General features: G+C 35.0%; 2 protein-coding genes across 2 annotated transcripts in view; both read right to left on the reverse strand.

Moving 5' to 3' along the window:
- Nucleotides 1-1,806, reverse strand: part of LOC107629625 — a gene marked incomplete in the record, with an annotated part of 2,630 nt that extends 824 nt beyond the window's left edge. The window contains 3 exon segments of the mRNA XM_016332450.2: nt 466-556; nt 1,315-1,386; nt 1,642-1,806. Coding sequence (XP_016187936.1) covers nt 466-556; nt 1,315-1,386; nt 1,642-1,681 — 203 coding nt within the window.
- Nucleotides 3,204-10,655, reverse strand: LOC107632513. Its single transcript, XM_016336185.2, is given in 12 exon segments — nt 3,204-3,640; nt 3,643-4,459; nt 4,621-5,036; nt 5,130-5,254; nt 5,377-5,607; nt 5,722-6,400; nt 6,677-7,156; nt 7,246-7,548; nt 7,777-7,871; nt 7,972-8,057; nt 8,329-9,229; nt 10,202-10,655. Coding segments are annotated over 11 exon segments (4,221 nt in total). The 5' UTR covers nt 9,187-9,229; nt 10,202-10,655; the 3' UTR covers nt 3,204-3,509.

A 21,915-nucleotide genomic window follows, 5' to 3' on the forward strand; every position in this document is an offset into this window, starting at 1 on the left:
TCACTTAGGGTTAGGAGATTTGTTCATGCATCTTTTGCCTACGAGAAAAATGTGAGTAAAAATAACATTTATGCAACAGTATCACCACTGATACAAAGATGGCCCTTATTATAGCTAGAAAACTAGAAAAGAAAATAAATGCTACAAGAAGCATGAACAGCACAAACTGAAGTATCTAAGGTTTTGTAAGAGAACATGTATGGTATTACCCAGCATAAAGTATTGATTTGGAAATCGAAAATTTTCAATATCGTGCTTTCAAAGACATACATCACAGTTGTCCAATTAAAAATAATTAAATATCAATGATACCAGGGATATAATATTTTCAAATGTAGACATCTACCTATAGTTCTTCTGTCTCCCTCTACATCTTTTCTGGGTTCATTTGAATAACATAAACCAAGCTCATAGATCACACACTTGCTAGACACAATAAATTTGAAATTTCGGGGAAGCAATCACCTGGGGGGCAAAGATATAAGCTGCAGTCCCAAGAATTGCACCTCCCATAAGAAATCCAGCAAGAAAATCCACACCTCCACCTCCACCTTCTCTGTAACAGTACACAAGGGAGGCAACAAATGAAAAGAACAATGACTCTATACATATTCTTGAAAGGCAAGAAATAATTAAAACACAAGTGCCGGGAATGAATTTCAACACTACTTAGCCTCCTAGCCCCTAGCATTCAAAAGCTAAGCTAGAACAATCGAAAATCAAAAGGAAACGCTGAATTTCTTTAACAATGTTGTTGGTGGTGACAAGTATAGAGTAGGTTCATACACCTCCCAATGATAAGAAACTAAACTATACATGCTTCCCCGTCCTTTGCAGTTCAGTGAAATTTAACATGACTTTATATCTGGTCTACTCCAATATGTCTTAACCTTCTCATTAGAGGATGCTAGTATCATGTTGAGCAGAATATCTAGCATCACATCTTACAAAATACAAGAGTATCAAGTGTAATATTAATTATATTTCAGAGTTTTCAATTCAATGTGTATTATCGAAAATCGAGTGCGAGGACAGCGAATTTCATCAAAGCTCTAAAGGTAGTTCAGTATAATTTATTCTATCCGTATTAGCAGGAAACTTAATTTTATTATTGCTTTTTCAATCATGCTACATGAACACTACAAAATCGGCTACTATCAATCACTCCGTACAGGAATACGGAGTAGCTCCACAATATCTAAAAATTTTCATATTAAGATACGTGTATAATTAACAATGAGCCTTATGAATCTAACTGCTTAAAAGAATTGCAATACGGCTTACCGGTATTCNGCTTAGGCCCAGGCCCGAGCTCAGGCCCAGATCCAAGCCCAGAACAATTACGCTTTGTTAAACATAGCTCCTGAGATGCCTTGACATGGCCACCTATTCACCATTCCCAAAGCAAAGAATCACACATCAAGTAGAAAGATATAGAGAAAAGAAATTCATTCGATGCTTCTAGAAACCTAAAAATGTTGAGTCTGCAAAACCGTTGAATTCAAGTTCATTTATGGATCAATCGTAGATAGAGAAACGCATAGATCTTAGCAATGCAGGTTCAGCAAAACCATTGAAAATGAAGGATGTGAGATTAAAAGCGAACCGAAAGTGAAAGGATCGAAAGTGAGAAGAAAGAACCTGGAATGGAGAATGGCGCAAAAGAAGCAGTCAATGCCATAACACAGACGAAACGAGAGAGAAAGAGAAGCTCTGGTTTTTTCTTCTCAGATGCTAAGCTACTGAGCTAATAAGCTTTGAGAAGTAGTAGTTAGTTAATAAGACACAAAATCGTAATTCACGGATCAAATATGGACAGAGATATTATCACAATTAGTGTATTTTGTGTCTAAAGGACACAAAAACTTTAACAAAGGAACATAACGCATTTTTTATTTTTTTATTTTTATTATTTTTCTTAATTTATTATTATTATTATTATTATTATATATATATATATATATTTAATTTTTGAATGAAAAAAATGAAAATAAATTAGATTTTTATAATTTGTTCTAATTGATCACCAAATAGAATACAAAAACACAAAATTTGGTATTTTTGTATATTATGTCTTATTCTCAGTGTCTTATCTTGTCCTATTTTCAAAAATAAACGCAGTCATATACGTTTTTAGAATTTTATTTTTTTTTCTTTTCTTAATTTTTATCTACTAATTATTTTATTAGCTAATTGATAATTGGTTTTTTAAGAAAGGACATGTATAGTGATTACTCTTACTTCTTATCATATCAAAGTAATTTCCATTGTAAATTTTGAGTGTTTTTTCTTTCTGAAAAAATCTTAAATAAAAACAAACTTTTGGTTAAAAATTTTTGTTATGGCTCTTTATTGTGTAAAAATTATTTCTATTTATGAAATAAAGAAATGCAGGAACTTTTAAACAAGTTTAAGGTTGGTAGTAGCAGTTAGAAAATGGACAAGTTTGGTCTTCGTCGGTCAGTCCGCCATCATTATTATAAATTTATAGGTTGATCCGCCTTTATCAATTGTGAATTGTCTGCCTCTCGCTTTCAAGTTTCCATCGCCAACCTGTCATGCTATTATGTTTCTATAGTTAGTATTTGGTACTAAGTTACTAATTATTTATGGATTTCAATCAAAAGTTCAAATCATACATTATAAATTGCACCGAGAGAGAGACCCCCAATTTAAATAGTGCAGCAAAGCACGGCGTTGTACTTTGCTGCCGAGTAATTTTGGCATGTTGCCTAAAACAATTGGTCTTTAGCTGATGATCTGAGATTTTTTAAATAAGAAATTCTACTACTAGTAAAGACCAAAAGTAAATATTGGTAACTTTATCACGTTCTAAAATAACTTTGGGGAGGATTAACCAAGCAAAGGGGTACTTGCCTGTTAAGTATTAACGCTTTGGCTAATCTATTATAAGTTACATAACCAAATGAGCAAATCATATAAGTATGGAAGCTGACAAAAATAATCTCTAAAGGATTGTTAAGATAAACGAAAACTTAAAAAAATTGTATTATTTTAATAAAAATAATTGAACATGATATACAATTATACACTCAAGGTTTTAAAACAGTTCTATTTTCTAATATTTTTGTAAAACTAATAATATTTTAACTTTTTAAAATTATTTTTTTCGGCGCCAAAATCTTTCTATACATTTATCCGTCCGTCTTTCTCAATTATAACAATAGAAAAGACTAATAAAGAAGCCAGGAACAAAGGAAACCCTGTGATTAAAAAAAAAATAGTATCATCCGCAAGTTCCTAGTAACATTTCTGAATTATGTCGGCCGGAATTCTCTCTATATACAAACAGCCGTAACTATTTTATCTGTAACAAAAAATATAACACCAAAAGCAAGTATTTAACTAAGGAGGAAACCAAAAAAACCTTATTGACTCTAAAGGGGGCTCATGAAGGTGGATAAGGGTTCCTACATGATAGGCTATAGCTTTTATCGAAGGCATATGCAACAGATAATGTACAAGATTAGAGATATACTAGGTAGATTTTATTTGTCTGTGTATCTCCCAAAAAGGAGAAACGAAGTATTCACATGATGCCCATCAGGCGAATGTTCAGCTTTTGGAGTTGGTTTGACAGGTTCCTTATTTGATGATGGGAATGATAGAGACAGTCCTGGTTATTTTTCTTGTCTCCATCCCTGACAAGAAAAGGGAACATACCCTTACGTGGTGGTAGTGGCGGTGCTGGCGGTGGTTGTGGTTTTGTTTCGCCCCCCAAAGCAAGCTCTAGGTTTGGAATCCCAACTTGAAAGTGACCCTCGTAATCACAAGGCCCCTCCACTGGCATGCCATTAAGCATCAAGCGAGAGTCATTTTTCTGATGCAAACCGACAGGAAAGAAGGTTCTTTCCATAGTTCCAAGGTCCTCATGAATGACTTCATCTAAGCAAGCTTCGTTGCATCCTCTACCCTCAACTGAAGAGAAGGTACCGGGATGGTTTGCAAGGGCTGTAAAACTGCCATTGAAAGATTCCCTACCACCTGAACTGCAACTTGCATAAATTTCACCGAAACCTGACTTGAGCTTCTTGCTGGAAGTTTCTCCATCTTCCAATTTCTGATAACTATCTGCGGAAGCCTTCAAAACTGCATCTGAAACATCTATATGCTCAACTCTTTTATCAATGGTTTGCTCACAATTGGTGCCTCTTATAGTCGGATCATCTTGAAAGGTTGCCTCCATGTTAACATTGAGATCCTCTTCTATCAGTTTCCTTTTAGGCCTTCGCTGATCTTCATCATTGTTAGTTCTTTCTGAAATTTGATTCTTTGAGGTATTGCTTGCAGCATCTATCTCTTGTTTGCCAGCAGAAGGAATCCCAGAAGACAGAGAGTTCTCCTTCTTGACTGAAATATCACAATCAATTTTTGTTTCCAAAATCCTGCTACTTACATGCGTTCCCATTGCTTCAGGAGGTGTGGGGATTCTGTGCTTCTGCACAAAGCAAGAACATCAAACCAACCACTCTACATATTCCATAATCTATGAAATCAAAATAAAATTTGAAATTTTAAACTATTATAAATCACTGACATCACAGCATTGACAAAGAAAATTTTTAGTATATCAAATTAAGCATTTAAGAGAAGTATTACCGGAGGTGAACCTGGAGAGTGCATTTGTTGGCACAATTGTTCACTGCTTGTCGGATTCTTTGATGCAGATTCCGTGTTGATTCTACTATCTTGCCTCTGTAAGTTTACTTGTGGACCCAAACGTGCCTGGTCAAAAATAGTTTCTTTAATATCAAAATCCCCACTTAAAACAGTATCGCCTTGGTCCATGGAAGTGGATGAGAGAACTTCACTGCAGGTTTTACCACAAGCAATTGGTTGTTCATCCATCCGCATTGGTGAACAGTGGGTTTCAGACACAGTCATCACAGCAGTCAGAGAACCCTTCTGAACTGACAACGCATTCAAACTGGGACTACAAATCTTTTTTGCAGAATCAGAATGATTCCTCCTCTGCCCTCTAAATACACCCCATAAGTAAAACAACATATTCCAACCTGCAGATAAACATGAAATTAAAACAATTAATTTTCTTATGTTGTGATATAAATTATTAGTGGTTCTCACAAGGAACGATTAAAAATCCATACGCTGAGAATTTTCAGGAAGCTGATTGGAGGGGAATATAAGAAGTTCAACACCATCAAAAATTCCTTTAAGCGCTAAATCATTTCTAATCATGTGATCCAGTAGACCCTTGTAGTGTCTCTCGTAACTGCATGAGAAAATTATTAAAAAAAAAGTAGATAATTACTAGACAGAAAATCAGAGAAACGTGTTTTCAATTTTTTATTTGGCAGCTTTCTGTCAATAAAAAAATGATATTCATATCCTTGCCTTTCAATGTCTTTGGCAAAAAAGTAAAGTGCAATATTATCTTCCTTTGCCCCGCCTTGATGAAATTGTGTAGGCCACGTGCTCAAGCGAGAAACTTCATTGAGGGAAACCTCAGGAAGAATCTTGTTCACTACCTCAAGAACTTTAGGGGAAGCACATGTGGATAAATGCGCTTGAATACCAGTACATAAGTCAGGCGGCTTTCCACTTCTATGCATTCGAAAGACACCTCTGCATGAAAAACAAAGCATGTAGATCTTACTTCAAAGTTAAACATTATAACATGAACAAAACAAGGGCAATCAAGAATAAAGAGAAACTAGCTTATCACGAAATGTTACACACTGCCAAATGTATTCATATTCTGGAAAGACTGATGTCTTTGGAAGAACACTTGAGACAGCCAAAGCTTGATTGCAAAAGTCTCTAACTACAGGATTTCCAGGAGTAGGACCAACAGATTCTAACTTTCTAGGTTGTGATCCAAAATCAGCTGGACAAAAGCTATGTTGCTTCGAATCATTGGAAGACGAAGTTTCAAATGTAGGATTCTGAAGGATATCCTGCCTCACTTTTGTTTCTTCAGTAGAAACAATATTCTTTGGAGTGTCAATAACAAACGCCTTATCTTGAGAAGTGACTTCGGACCTCATGTCTATGGCTGATGTAAGAAACTTCTCAGTTTGGTCAGGCACTTCTTTCCTCTTGCATATTTTGGGCCTTCTAAGTAAAGCTGCCTGGATTGCAGCTTTCAGTCTATTATCTTTATGTGTTTTGTCTTTTGAACTGTTTGGGACAGTGGCTGATCCTTCCAGGCCAAATTCCTGTTTATCAACCATGCAACATTCTGTAGCATGGCCTAAATCCTTACATTTGTGACAGAATGGGCTTTCAGAAGCATTAGTAAGACCAGACCTCACACAATCACCAGAACTACCTTTGGTTTTATCAACCTGATTTGTTATCTCTCTTGATTGAGGCAGCCCATCTAATTGAGTTTCATCACCACTGGTTGATGTTCTCTCTGAAATTTAAGGAATCAAATAAGAGGAAATCTTTGCAGATTTCATAGTTCAACTTAGTTCTAAGCACAAAATGACAAGATGAACCAAAAGATGATCCATTGAAACTAAAATAAGACAATTTCATAAGCGATGCTGTTCCTAAACTGAAACAAAAATACCTAGACAGCTAATTGGCATGTAAAAACATCATGTTAAAAAATAAAAGTAACATAACAGGAAAAATATGTTTCCCATCAGGACCACAACTGAACTAACTAGAGGGTCCAAACACTTACGGCTTGTATTATTCTTAGACTTCAATAATGAATTTGATCTCCCATCTTGGTTGACCTTAAATTCGTGATTGTTGTTAATTGTTGAAGGTTTAGCAGTTTCGCTACGAGGGGTAAGCTTCTGATCACTCTTAGATGTCAGAACAGCAGAACTAGCCATGGTTGAACAAACAACAGGCCGATCAACCCTAGAGAAAAATTTCCTATGAGAGGCACCTGATTCTTTTGCTAGTTTTGATCCTTTTTGATCCGCAGTAGTTCCAGGTTTGGAAGTAACCATTTTGACTTTTGATTCAGTGGCACATGAATGACCCAAATTTGAGGATTTCAATGAACTAGATTTGCTTATCATTCGTCCTGGCATCTCAATATTCTTAGAGGTATGTTCACCAGCCCCTTTCTTCTTTTGCGGGACATCATCAACAAGTTTGACTCTGGGCTTGGAATTGATGTTGTTGAATGAATTTGACTTTAACAATGTACCTAAACAAGAATCCACAGCTACATAAATAAACAAAAAAAATATCTTAGGAAGGTAGAAAGGTGTTCACAAATGTAAAATAGATCCATACTCTTAGCTGTTTGACTCCGAGGACCAGCAGATAGAGAACGAGCAAGTTCTATGTCATTGCCATTGGAGTGGTTACAAATGGAGGTCTGATGATCAGAGTTCAACTTTCCTTTATCAATGCTCTTGAACGAAGACTCTCGCGACAGTGGAAATATTTTCTTGGGGCTTGACCCCTTTGGTGACCCTTTACTTGATTCAAGAGCTTGCCTTTTCCCTGCCTTTGCCCATTCTTCACCCTCAGAAGGCCTTTTACCAGATATTTGCGCAGTTGAACAAACTTTATGGACCTTTTTCTCTTCAACATCTGCAACCAATAAATAAATAAATGAAATCAGAAATCTGTGTTTGAAAAAAATTCACAGATATGCTAACACGCAGCAATATATGTGGTGCTCGATATGGTGCCCTAAACGTAAGCAAATTCAGCATGAAAAAGAAATGTGTGTGAAGCAGCATAAAGAATAAAGGGTCTGAAATTTGAACATTATCCTGTTTTTCCCATGTACTACCATATGTGAAACTTCACTCTTACCCAGCCGATGTTTTTCAGTCTCCTCAGCATACTTGCATTCTTCACATAACCAGTCACCTTCTGGGACCTTTTCGAGCATTTCTCGCATGCAATAGCTGATTCAAAGAAATAAGAATTATAAGTCATTTCAGTCAATGAGAATATATGGTAATCTAATAGAAACTAGGATTGTGTATGGAAGGTTCATATGCTCACGTGTGCTCTGCACCATCACTGCATCTACTACATATTGCAAGTAGCTCCTCGCGACCAGCATCTCCACAGATGTCACATACCTTTACCTATTTTCCAGTTAATAAAATCATGAAAATGCTTTTCCTTGTCATAAGCAACATAAATTTTTTTTGCAAGAGAAATGAAAGTTTGAGTAAAGGAATACGAAAGTTCTTGAATGATTATAAGCTGAGTAAATAGCATTTGCAAATCATTGCCCTATACCACAACAGAATCATTGAAAAATTCAAACCAGTACAATCCACTCCTCACATTTTCATCTTTATCAAGTTTAGTTTCAAAGAGAAGTATAAGAACAGTAAAAGGAAATGTACCCACATCATGCTCAACATCTGAGTCATCGCTCTCATCTCCAGATTGAGCTTCGGGCTTGACGGGTGATTTAACAAGCTCCCCCTGCTTCTCGTGCAGTCCATCATGGGCTGGAACTTTACGATCTTCGTCTTTCACATCACCAACACCATTGTCACTATCTGCTTCTGACTTTGGATATACTTTTGCCGAAAACTTGCTAGTAGTGCCATTAACAAGGCCTTTGTTATTTGCAAGAAATTTTTCACCTGAAAAATTAGCAGTGATTATCTCCTTGGTTGGCGATGACTCAACATTTCCAACACAGCATTCTGATGAATTCTCTGGCATATCTGCATCTTTAGAAGAGGGTATCTCACACAAGCCTGATATATAAACAGATGGCCCACTTGTAGATCCTTCTGCTCCTAAGTGACTAACTGAGGATGAACTACATGAAATATTTGTTTTGTCTGCATCTCTTTGATGGCTATCACTAACTAAATTAGCATTACTGTTTCTACTGATACACGAAGAGCTGTCATCAGGTCCTTCTAAACACTTGGCATCGTGATACTTCTCTGATAAAGTTTGTGTGGTTTTAGCATTTTCAGACAGAGATTCATGACCAGAATTAACACGAAGCAAGTTACTGGTTTCACTGACAGCATGCTTCAATCTTTCACAAGCTGTACTCCTATGAGAAGATAGATCACTCACATCCATAGAAAACTGACTGGGTTCCCCTGATCGACAATTTTCATCAGAGCATTCTTCAGCCTTTGTTCCAGTTAGAGCTCGATTAAGATGCATGCAAGATGAACAAGGAGCTGAGCAAATATTACAAGTCCCTGATTCAAGTTCCATATCAGCGTTCTGGATCATAGAATGTTTGACAGACTTTTTTTCCCCCCAATTCTTGTAGTACCTGATGTGTAAAAACCAATGTTAAAGGAAGTTGACCATTGATTCAGACTTCGCTAATCAAAAATAGCTCTCACTAATTCTTTCTACAAGGCTAAAGTTCCATCAAACAACAAATGAGATCATCAATGTATATCGATACCCTTCACCTTTATTTATATATAGTTTTAGTTCGACCTTAGGTCCTTGACTTCAATCATAAATTAAAAATTAAGTGACAAGGCTTACAAAGTAGTAGAGATGAAAGCTGGTTGGTTGTTGATTTTAATGTTCATTGCTTAACCTCTAGGGAGATAATAACATAATCAAGAATAGTATGGTAACTGATAATGGATAAATCATAAATGGGAAAGAGATTATAAATGACTAAAAAAAAATTCAGAAGCATTGAAGTTAATTATTCCTGATGAAACTTAGCATTCATTAAAATCAAAGCATCTAACTTCTAACATTGTCATAAATAATAAAAGAAGGAATCAAGACAAAATTATCAAACTACAATGTGCTCCAAATGCAGTTGCCACTATACATATTTGAGCTAAAAAGAGAACAGATTGTGAATTCCAAACTACATTAACAATTATCATCTAGAAGGTGATCCCAAACTACATTAACAACTATCATCCATCCTAATTCTTGCAAACATAAGAGCAAACACCTTGCAAGCACTAATCCATAAATTCTTTCTCTGAAAACCAAATAACATATTCAACTATTGCAAATTTGCATAACCACATATAAACGCTAAGTCTATTAAACTAACCAATAAAACATGCAGGCGAAAATTTCAAAAAAAAGTCCTGTAATCAACCCTAACTCCAAGACACTGAATCAGCTCACCCTATAATAACAACTAACAAGTACCAAACTTAACAAAACAACTTCCCACATAACTACAGATATGAACGAAGAAAAGAAAAACAAAATGGATATATATAAATATAAACAAATCTGAATAATTAATATAACATGTTACCCTAAATAGGAATGGATTCAGATAATCACAAGCGTCTTGCTTCCAAACACATTGCAAAAGAGTCCGGGGCGTTCAGCCATTGGCGTTGCGGCAATCAAAGCGTAAAGTGCCTTTAAACGACGCCGTTTTGAAGCCACCAAAAACCTCTCTCCTCTCCCTTTCTTCTTCAATTTGCAGAAAATCAGAGTTTCTAGCTTTCTGTGACGACAACACCGACCAACCAAAAATGCACGAATTCAAAGTGCGGATACAGAAAAACTTAAGAACACACGATCCGATTAGAATTCTTGTTCCAATTTTTATAGTAATTGATAAATTAGCAATCAGTTCATAAATTGTTTTCTTCCCTTTTCTTTTTTTCCCCTCCCTCTGTGATCTGAAGCGGTGAAAAAAAGAAAACAAAAATCTCAGAGATGAGTTTTTATCAAATGAGAATTTAATCAATTTGTCCATTTATATAGGCTTGTTTGGGTGAGCTATCTTTTTTCGAGTTACATTTTTTTTGAAAGATCTTATAAAAAAATAAAAATAATTTTATATTTAAATATTTTATATAATTTTTTATTTTTTAATATTTTTATAAAATTTTAATAATAAAAAAAATATTAAAAAATAAAAAATTATATAAAATATTTAAATATAAAATTATTTTATTCTTTTAAAAATTTTTTTAAAAAAATTTTTAAAAGAATAAAATAATTTTATATTTAAATATTTTATATAATTTTTTATTTTTTAATATTTTTATAAAATTTTAATAATAAAAAAAATATTAAAAAATAAAAAATTATATAAAATATTTAAATATAAAATTATTTTATTCTTTTAAAAATTTTTTTAAAAAAATTTTTAAAAGAATAAAATAATTTTATATTTAAATATTTTATATAATTTTTTATTTTTTAATATTTTTATAAAATTTTAATAATAAAAAAAATATTAAAAAATAAAAAATTATATTAAAAAAATTCTATTAATTTAATGATACTCAAACAAGCATATAATATTTTTTGTATTAGTTTCGTTAATAAAATACTAATGTGATTAATTAGTGTATTATACTATTATTTTTGTAGGTGTAAATTAAATTAATCTTAAATTATACAGAAATTATTTTAGATATAAAAAAAATAGTGTGTTAGTTAAATATTGGTGTTTGGGGTGTTTTACAAAGATGTAGAGGTGTCAGAAACATTGCTCAACACGCAGGTTCTGTATTAGTTTTTCGTAAAATGAAAGCAGCTTTATCAGAGATTCCCAGCAGAGATTCGCCACATGTTGTGTTCTCAGGCAATATGCAGGTTCCGTGTTAACGTAGAAGAAATTTTGTGCAAATTTTCGAGACAACTTTATCACAGATTCTAGCAGAGATTCGCCACGTGGCAGCTGCAGAGCAACATGCAGCATCCGTGATACTCTTTGCAGAGATTCTCCGCATGTTCCCAAGGTGCATTGATCAATGGCTCCAAATACGCGAAAGTCACGTGTCTCCATCCAAGCAACACGCAGGGTGCGTGGTAACGTCCTTCCACCACGTGTCGGTCATGCAGCAGCATGCAGGTAATGTGTTGACTGCTGTCTCTATACAAGAAGCAAGCGTTGCTTCGGGAACAAGGGTCATTTACAGTTTAGTTTGGTTCCGGTGTATAAAAGCGGAGGTGGAGTGGGGCTTGGCTTCATTTCATTTTCATTCCCCCCTTCACTATCAACATACACTCTCATCTCATCAAGCCATAGTCATCAGCAGCAACGGTTTTTTTTTTTTTTATTGTGTTAGGAGTAATTAGTTAGTTTTGAAGTTGAGAGTAAGATTAGAACATCTAAAATTACACGTGATTATACATCTGCAGAAGATCATATCATCAACTCCTAACTATGTAAGTTTATTATTTTCAGTTAATTTGTTAGTATTTAGTTGGTTAACATTAGTTTAGTAGTTTGTCACTATTTATTTGAATAATTTTTATCTAAATAATTTTATTAATGAAATTAATAGAAAATATGAATATGAATAATAAGAAATTTGGAATTTTGTAATGATTGTTTATTTTATTTTCTATTATTAATTTATTATTTTTGCTATTTATTAAATTAATTTCTTTTGTGGTTGAACTTTATCAAGCTAATAGAAATCTTCTATCCCGTAAGTTTGACCAGCCAGAGACGTGGCATTCGGCGATTGACCAAGCCTTACAAACTATCGAATTGTACCAGCTTTTGAGAGTTGAAGTGATCAGAGAAAATTCTACGATGCTATCTGCTCTTGTGGAAAGGTAGCGGCCAGAGACGCATACGTTTGTAATGCCAGTGGGTGAGGTTACAGTGACACTGGAAGACGTATTACACATATTCGGCCTACCGATCGATGGAGAGATTGTGACCGGTTGGACCGATAGCAGTCACGACTTCTTGGTCACCTAAAGCCTCGCGATATTCGGCAGCAAACCCATCGTGAGCAGTTCCTCCAAAAGCTACATAAAGCTTTCATGGGTTCGCCATATTAGAGACACACGACCTTTAGACACATGGGAGTCTGTTAAGCACTATGTTAGGTATCACATTTTCTGTCTGCTGGGTACCACCCTCTTCGTGGAGAAGTCGACGGCATATGCCCACGCGAAGTATCTACCACTGCTCCAAAATTTTGATCAGATCGGCAATTACAGTTAGAGGTTAGCTTGTCTCGCGCACCTTACAGGTCAGTGTGTCGTGCATCATGGTACGATTGTAAGGATATGGATGGTCCACTTGATTTGTTGTTTATTTAGGCATTGGAGCGTATGCCATGGCTTGCACCCATTCCCCGGCAGCAGCTTGTAATTTAAACTCTGTAAATAATGTTCTATGTTGCATGTAGAGTCATCATCCAGGACCCGACACATGGATGTCTACGAGCACGGCATCTATTAAGCACGCAATTGACTTTATGGAAGAGGTGAGTATAGGTTTTAAGGTTTTCTATTATAATTTATGGTATTATTAATAATGTAATGGCCCTCGCAATATTTTGTAATTTGTCTGGAGGTCGTATGTCGGCATCATCATACATGCTGAACTATACGCATATCTTGATGTCTTTGACACGGTAGGGCCATTGGTGTCATTCAAGTGTGTCGAATGGCTTCCTGCGGACTGAGTGGTTCACCAATACGGATATGCACAATCCTCCCTCTGGCAGCACAAGTCATACAAGTTGACACGCATTGATATACTCTTCGGGGAGTACAGTCCCATGACTAGCGCGGGATACATGACGAATGGATATAACAATGGGAGAACCACCGCAACAGTCGTCTGCGAGATCGGGATCTGCAACCAATCGTCAACTTTACCCCGTCTTCCGATTACCGGAGTTGGTACATTGGATCATATGGGATGTACCTGAGGTTGTCGGATGTCATTCCTCAGCATCAACCGCATCAGCCACCCCAGTAGCCACTCCAGCATCCCCCCAATAGCCAGCACAGCCTTATGCAGTGTTTCAGCCATTTCTTTATCATCGTCCACAGATATCTCGGCATGACAGCTCGAATCATGGGCAGTCGAGCCATCACAGCTCGCATCACAGCAATTAGTCGTGCCATCACAGCCATCAGTCTTATCGCAGATCACATCACAGCCATCAGTCGCGCCATCACAGCCATCGGTCTCATCGCAGATCACATCACAACCAGCTGTCTTATCACAGCCAGCACAACCATCACCCTTATAGTACACGGAACCACAAACGAAAATGTATTCTCACACGCAAAACTCACCCCTCATATGTATTTCGTATGACCTCACCGTTGTGGTAAACCACTATATTTGCAGTGTCCTCCATCGCACCAACCCTGGAGGAAAACACATCTCTCACAATGAAGCAAAATAGTTACGAGTTTCGGTTTTTATAGGCAGAAGACTCGCATCGTAGGTTATGTGTTGCAACGCCATCCAACCAGTGTCTGTCATGTGTACAACACGTAGGATGCATGTTACTTGCCAGGCTACCACGTGTAAATCACATATGATGCGTGTTGAATAGATGTGCGCCACGTGTCAACACACGGATGGTGCGTGTTGCATTTGATTTGGACAAGTGTCCAACACGTTGGGTGCGTACTAAGTCAGCACGTTACCTGTATGTTGTGTGCCTGCACCTCTGTAATATTCACCCACCTGTATATTCACCGAAAATCTATATTTCCAGCAAAAACACACCTCTTTATTCCATATTAAAATTCTTTAGCCTAAATTATACCCGCATAAATTATTTTGATTCCCAAAATTTGAAATTGTGAGACATTAATGCATAATTAATACCTCCTATTTTCCTTCCTATTTACAACATTTTCTTTTGATCTCTTTTTTGTCTCATTTTCACACTTTATCGAATAAAATTCCTATGATATATGTGGATTAAATCAAGCTATTTTTTTGGTTTAATCAAGCTATTATATTGACATAAATTTTAAATTTTCTCTTAAATAAAATAAAAAATCTTTATTTAAAAAAAAGATGATATTATTTATTTGGATACACTTCTTTTTTTTAACTTAGGAATTAGTTTGTTTAAGAGTAGGTGAACTGCCCAATTCGCCTAGTCCTTCTACTTTAGTCATTCAATTATGTTTTTATTGATGTTGGTCAAGACAAGACGACGGTGGTGGTGATAGTAGTGATGACGATGGAGTAGTTGAAAAGGAGAATTATATGAGAAAAGATTTGGATAATATTGATAAAGAGTTGGGGATTGAAATAATAGTGATAACAATGATAAAGGATTTTTTAAAATAATTTAAATATTTTATTTATGGATATAGATAATTTAGACACAATTTGTGTTTTTGTGTTATATTATTTATCTTTTTTACACCGTACACGAGATAAGACACATTTTTAACAAATAAAACAAGTTCACAGTGACACGTGAGAGACGACGCACTCAACATATCTCGTTTACACTATAAATGAGATATAGTTATAATTAAAATGTTTACACTATAAATAAGATATAATACGACAAATTTAAACCAGCTATAAAAAAGATTTGCAAGTATTAATCTTCCTCACAATTCACCCCTTCTTCATTCTTCTTCTCGGTTCTTTCAATAAGTTTAGTAAAAATATCTAGTAGTAAATATATTTTTATGAATGTATATCCTAATTGTTACATGAGAAACAATGATGATGGAGTTGTATTTGAGTGTGATAACCCTATCCTATTGTGTACTCGTCGTTTAAGTTTTCTATTTGAGTTAAAGAGCTTAATATTAACGAGCATGAGTGTTAATGAGACAAAGGAGGTTAGAACTGTTGGATATATGTTGTTAGCACCGATGAAAAATAGAGTATTTTATTTTCGTGTTTTTTGGCACGATGGCAATGAGCATGTACGCCTAATGTTTAATGTCCACGGAAGAATCATAGCCCAACAAGTGATGGATCTTTTTGCAGAGGTTGATGATATAGGCGTATGGGGTGGAAAAAGGCCAGGCGGCCTGCCAGGGGCCTGCAACATGGCCTGTGTTTGGCCTGGCCTAGTCTGGCCTGTTATAAAATAGGCACAGGCTCAGGCTGTTATAAAAGCCTTATTATGTTAATAGGCCAGGCCCATACTCACTAATTAGCCTGGCATGACCTGTCAGGCTTGTCTGAGACTTTTAATATATAATTACATATATAAATAATTTTTTATTATTAACAAAATTATGAGATATTTTAAATTTATTATATTTAATTATAAATAGTTTTGTATATTTTAAATACTTTAAATTTTAACAATTCTTATAAATATTAAATATGACATTTTAAAAATAAATATGTTTATTAAAAAATATTTTTTTAAATAATATTTTTATTTTTGTAAAAAAAAAATTAACAGGCCTTTTAACAGGTTTCAGGCTAGACCAGGCTGAATAACAGGCCAGGCTTAGTACTTTGAAAAAAGCCTATAGCAGGCTGCAGGCCAAGCTACAGGCCAGGCTCAGGCCAATCAACTACATGACAGGCCAGACTTGTTAAGAGCAAAGCCTGGCCTGACCTGGCCTGTTTCCACCCCTATTAGGCGGTAATGGTTTTGGGAATTTGAATTTTGTCCAAGATGACCCACCTATTGCATCACCCCCTCTCCACTGTGCTAGTCCAGTGGCCACATAGACGAGAATATTGAGGAGTCAGATGAAGAATACATCGCGGATGTAACACCCTACCACACAGAACTTTACGCTTAAGTCGTAAAACAGAGGTGGTATGGTATTACGACCTTTAAAATAAAACATATATATGTGTGTGTGTGTGTGTGTGTGTGTGTGTGTGTGTGTGTGTGTAATAGTCGAAAGAAGGTAGTATACTAGGAGCCTTGAAGAGCAGGTAAAACAAAATCGTAAAATTAAAAGCGCAACACTCAAGATTAAGGATTACTTGCGTACGAAGAAAGCTATGGTTCACTAACATATATATACAAAAGACAATAGTAGAGAGTCAAGAGTACAAAATAACAAGCTCCTAACTCAATCTGCGAAGCTAAAGCTGGTCGGAGAATATTTATATACATATATACATAACCCAAGGTCTAAAATACATAAATAAAACCCTAGTTCTCCTTAAACCTCTAAGAGGTACAAAAAAAAACAAGTTGTTCGGAGAGTTATATACATATGACCATATATAAAATATACATCAAAATAAGGTCCCAAAATGTACTTCACTGCAGAACTTCAGACGCCAAGCGAGGTGCCTCTCGACCTGCATCTTAAAAACAACAATAACGTATGGGATGAGAACCCCCGGTTCTCAGCATAGTAAAGGTGCCACGTACATAAAACATAAGGTCCTAGGAATGCCAGAGGCAATCCTAGAACGCCGACACTCAAGTTATAAAACTTAAAAGGGCTAAAACAGAAACCATAAACAGGTTGTCTTCTAAGGATTCCTAAACCTAACTAAAACTTAACTAGAACACTAAATCTCTCCACCTTACCTCCGTTCCTCCATCTCCGATGAATTTGCACAGACAGATAAGCAGATAATGGCAAACACAGGTAGAATACAAGTAATACAGATAACAAGTACAACAATTAGCATGTTATAATCAATTAGGCATTCTCAATTAATGCACAAGCAAGCAATTCAAACAATATGCACATGATGTATGCCTGTCCCATGACTGATGAGTCTCATCTGTCGGTTATCAAGTCAACCCGACAAGTCCGGCTGCTAAACCTTGGACTGTCCCCTGACGCGCATCCCCAAGAGTCTATGCATAAATTTTTCTCGTTTATATATAATTGCTCAATGGGGGAACCTTCCCAGGAATTTATAAGTGCCCGGTCACCTCTTACGTCGTAGGGTCAACAGAGTATCAAGTCTCAACCTGGAACACGTGGTGGCAAGCCACGGTACTTTATCCAGAAAAACTCGTATCTTAGATAAAATTGAGTGTATAAGACTCATAACATTCATAACCATTGCACAATCAATAATTAAAGCCATGGCACCACATACACTCCAAGTATTCACATTTTCATATATAATTCATTAATTTTCCAACCCTGCTTCACTCCCAAGTTGCCACAATTTCCTAACTCCATCTTGTTACTAGGCTTACTAATAAGATCTAGGGTTAAAAGAATGAAAATAGAGGTTTAGAGGTTTAAAATCATGTTTAAAACACTAAAATCCCATTTGCTGAAAATAGGGATCTCGCGTACGCGTGGGCATGCATTTTTTTTTTTTGAAAATGGGGGGTTACGCGTACGCGTGGGAGTGCAATTTAGCCCATTTCGCAAACGCATAGCCTTATCCATGTACACATGTACGTTGGATAGAAACGACCCTTCGCGAATGAGGGGTATGCGTACGCATACACTGCAGTTTGATCAGAAATGGATAAGTCTGCAGAATTTCAATTTTACATACGAACTTCCGACGCGCATATCTTCCTCATTTTAAAACATTTTTCATCCGTTCTTTGAACGGAGTAAACTTCACGGACTCAATTTTCATATGAAAAAAGTTTGAAATAATTTGGAGGTCCGAAGCCAAGTTATAGCTCACCAAAGTTTGGCTAAAAATCAATTTTACACAAAATCTCAAACCTCAAGTTTCATTAAAACCCAACATCAAATTCCAGCCTCCTATACATATATTCAACACAACAACATATCATAGCATACCAACACAGCACTACAATCCCCTCATCATACCACAATCAATCATACTTTAATATTACACAATTTCATACTTAATTTCTTACTTTCATCAACAAGGTTATTAATAATCCATCCTATATGCATAATCAACACCATCAACATATCAATCATTATTAAGTCACTATTTTAGCATTCTATTCCCGTCACAACAATAATCACCAACACATGCTCAATCCATATCATCAATCATTATCACAAGTGCTAAGCATTCAACATACTTAATCCTTCCAACCTATCTTATGATTCTCTAACCTAAGTTTTCACAAGACATTATATATTAAATATGAGAAACCTAAATCATATCTTGGCCGATTTTCACATATAACCCGAGACACCACCAAGGCACCAAACACAGTCCCAAAAATCCAAAAATCTCCAAAGCAATAACACCCAAACTCCTCCAAGCCTCCAATGTATACAATCAAGCTCCAATTTACATATACACAACCTAATTCACATATATCACACATACATTCCCAAAATTCAATACCTAACATACTCAATTAAGGAATTAGCTAGAGTTCTAGAATTCTCACCTTACCCAAATGTCATATAAGCAAGAGTGAATGTTTTTCTCAAGCTAATCGAATCCTATAACATCAAATAACCAAAATCTCAACACCATTCTATATAATTTTTGAAAATTGGGGAAAAGAGAAGCTGAGAATGAAAATGGAAGTTCCATACCAATCTACGTATCGGGCTTTGTAGAACTTGATGCCGCGGACGCGTAGCCGCAAACGGTGCGACAATCGGAGTTCAGAGCGAGAAACTATGTGATTTTGAATGAAAATCAAGGGTTTGTGAATTTATGTTCTTCCCCCCTCTTTTGTTGAGCTTCAGCGTGACTTGCTGAATGGAGGAAGAAGAGTTAATTCTTCTTTAAGTGTTTGGGCTGATTGGGTTAGGCCTTTGGCCCATTTTGGGTCCGGTTCGATCAGTCCAGCCAGTTTGGCCCAATCTTAAGCCAAGTTCTTTAAAGTTAGTGTCGAAATTCTTATTTTAATTAGCTCTATCACATTTTACTATAAAATTTATATTTCTAATTTTTTTTATTAATATTTAATTTATTGATTAATTATTCACTAATTTCACGGTATTTACAGCAGACAGCAATAAAAGTAGTTCGACTAGGGATGACGAGGACTTTGTACCTAAGACCCCGGTAGGTATAACAATTCAATATCTTATGCATGTCCCATAACCAGCAATATCTGTAGTGGATCGATGTGCTGCAAACCACAACGAGTAATATGTTCATGCTAGCATGGCGGATCTCCAAGACAAACTATGGCATTTATCAAAGTCGGCTAACAAGAGGAGCCACCTGATATGAACCTAATTTTTTGACTTATCTGTCATCAGGTAACCCCTGATCAGTAGCAGGATGTAGCACCTCGTATACTGACGAAAAGTGGCTAGATCTGCACCAGCTAGCATATGATGTACTCGCTCCCTGAACCATGTCAGGTTAATAGAAAACGACTCCTTTCTTTACTCCCCTTGAGTATGAGGAGGCCTAACTCCTCTACCCACTCCCACGTCAGGTGTTGGTATCATGTCTGAAAATTCCTCAACCAGCCACCCACTGATTTTCTATTAGTGCGTAACCCAAGATGGTACGCAACATCTTGCAGAATAATAGTGCACTCACTTTAAGACAGGTGGAAAGTTTGAGTATTTGGAGTTTGGACGTTAACGCTCAACAAATGCAGAAATCAATTATTGTAAACAAACAAAGTTTTTGAATTGTACCGTGTCTCCGAAATTAGTCTCCCTCAAATAAGGGTAAATAGTGTTCAGTGGTATAAGAGTGTGGCTAATTCGTCTCGGAAATAGGAGGTGAGACCTCTATTAACAGTAAAATATAAATTAATAAATATCATATTTAAAAATAAAATTTAAAATATAAAATACAAAATAAATATTAAAATAAAACATTTCTAAATAAAATATTTAACAACTAAAATTTTTAAATAAAACATTTAACATATTCATTTAACAAAAATTTCAACTAATATTCAATAACACAAATTACTAAAATAGATATTAACAACTAATAAAAACTAAATTAGCAAGTAACATAACATCTAATATAATCATATATATTACAAAATAAAACCAATCAAACTATCCTAACTATAACTGTATGCTTTTCTATCAAAAGAACAAAATAACAACGCTAATTTCAAAGTTGATGGCTCCAATGATATGCCATATCGTATTCAACCGGTTGATATAATTTTTGTGTATATCTGGACGTGCCATAATGTCTAAATACTACAAATATCTTAAGAAAAATGTCTAAAAAAGAGAAGAGAAGGGAAAAAAACTTTGAAAATGACACTTAAAAGATGTTGTACATGAGTTCTATATATAAGCACTGTTTAAACATATCTCGTTTATAGTGTAAATGAATTAATTATGCACTTATCTTGTTTATAGTATAAACGAAATAAGCTGTTACTTAACACGTATGTATCCGTGATACATTCACATGTATATGTCTTATCTCATTTATAATATAAACGAAATACATGTATAATTAATTTGTTTATATTGTAAACAAAATAAATAATAGAATAAAAAATATAAATTATATCCAAATTATTTATATCCGTAAATAAAATANAGAATTTATTTCGCAAAAGACAAAAATTAGAACCAATAAATATATATAACGCTTAAATTAAGTTTAGTACTGCGACAGATTAATTTTTGACTTGTCGAGATAGAAATACTGTAAAAAATCAAACCAAAAAATATATACAACGCTTCAATAAAACACTTCTTTTTTCAACAAAAGAATATCTATCAATTTACAAGTAATCTATGGATCACGATTTATAAATACTTTAACGAGGTAACTCAATTTTTTTTTTTTTAAATCACGCTAAAACAAAAGATAGAACAGTGTTAGACTGTTAGTTGACACATGATTAAAAGTGAAAGTCTATTTCTTCTTCTAATTAAGCCCCACGATAATAAGATAATCATTTAACCAATGCGAGTATGAGAGCTTGAGAAGCCCCTATACTTATTTTCTTTTCAAGATTTGTAGATTCTACACGGTCTTCCCAAGTGATTTTTATTTTTGATGGACGAGTATTTATCCGTTTCGATTCCTAAAGAATTTTGAATCAGATATTTTAGTGTTTAGTTAAAATTAATTATTCGATTAGTTTTTAATAATTAATTTCGTCAGTTATTTAGGTAATATTTATTTGAGTAAAGTATTGTTTTTGTTCTTAACGTTTGTGGTAAGTTCTAAAGTTGTCCCTAACATTTCAATCGTCCTATTTAAGTCCCTAACGTTTTAAAACTGACTCAATATTGTCCTACCGTTAGGGATCCGTTAACAGAATTAATGACGGGACAAAATTGAAATGATTTTGAAACGTTAGGGACTTAAATATGACAAAAACGTTAGGAAAAAAATGATACATAAAAATAAATTTTAATTTTATCCTTCAATAATATCAATTTTTTTAATCACATCTAAGTACAATTAACTTAATCATA

This window comes from Arachis ipaensis, chromosome B03 (genome assembly GCF_000816755.2).
Source record: "Arachis ipaensis cultivar K30076 chromosome B03, Araip1.1, whole genome shotgun sequence".
NCBI classification, from domain to species: Eukaryota; Viridiplantae; Streptophyta; class Magnoliopsida; order Fabales; family Fabaceae; genus Arachis; species Arachis ipaensis.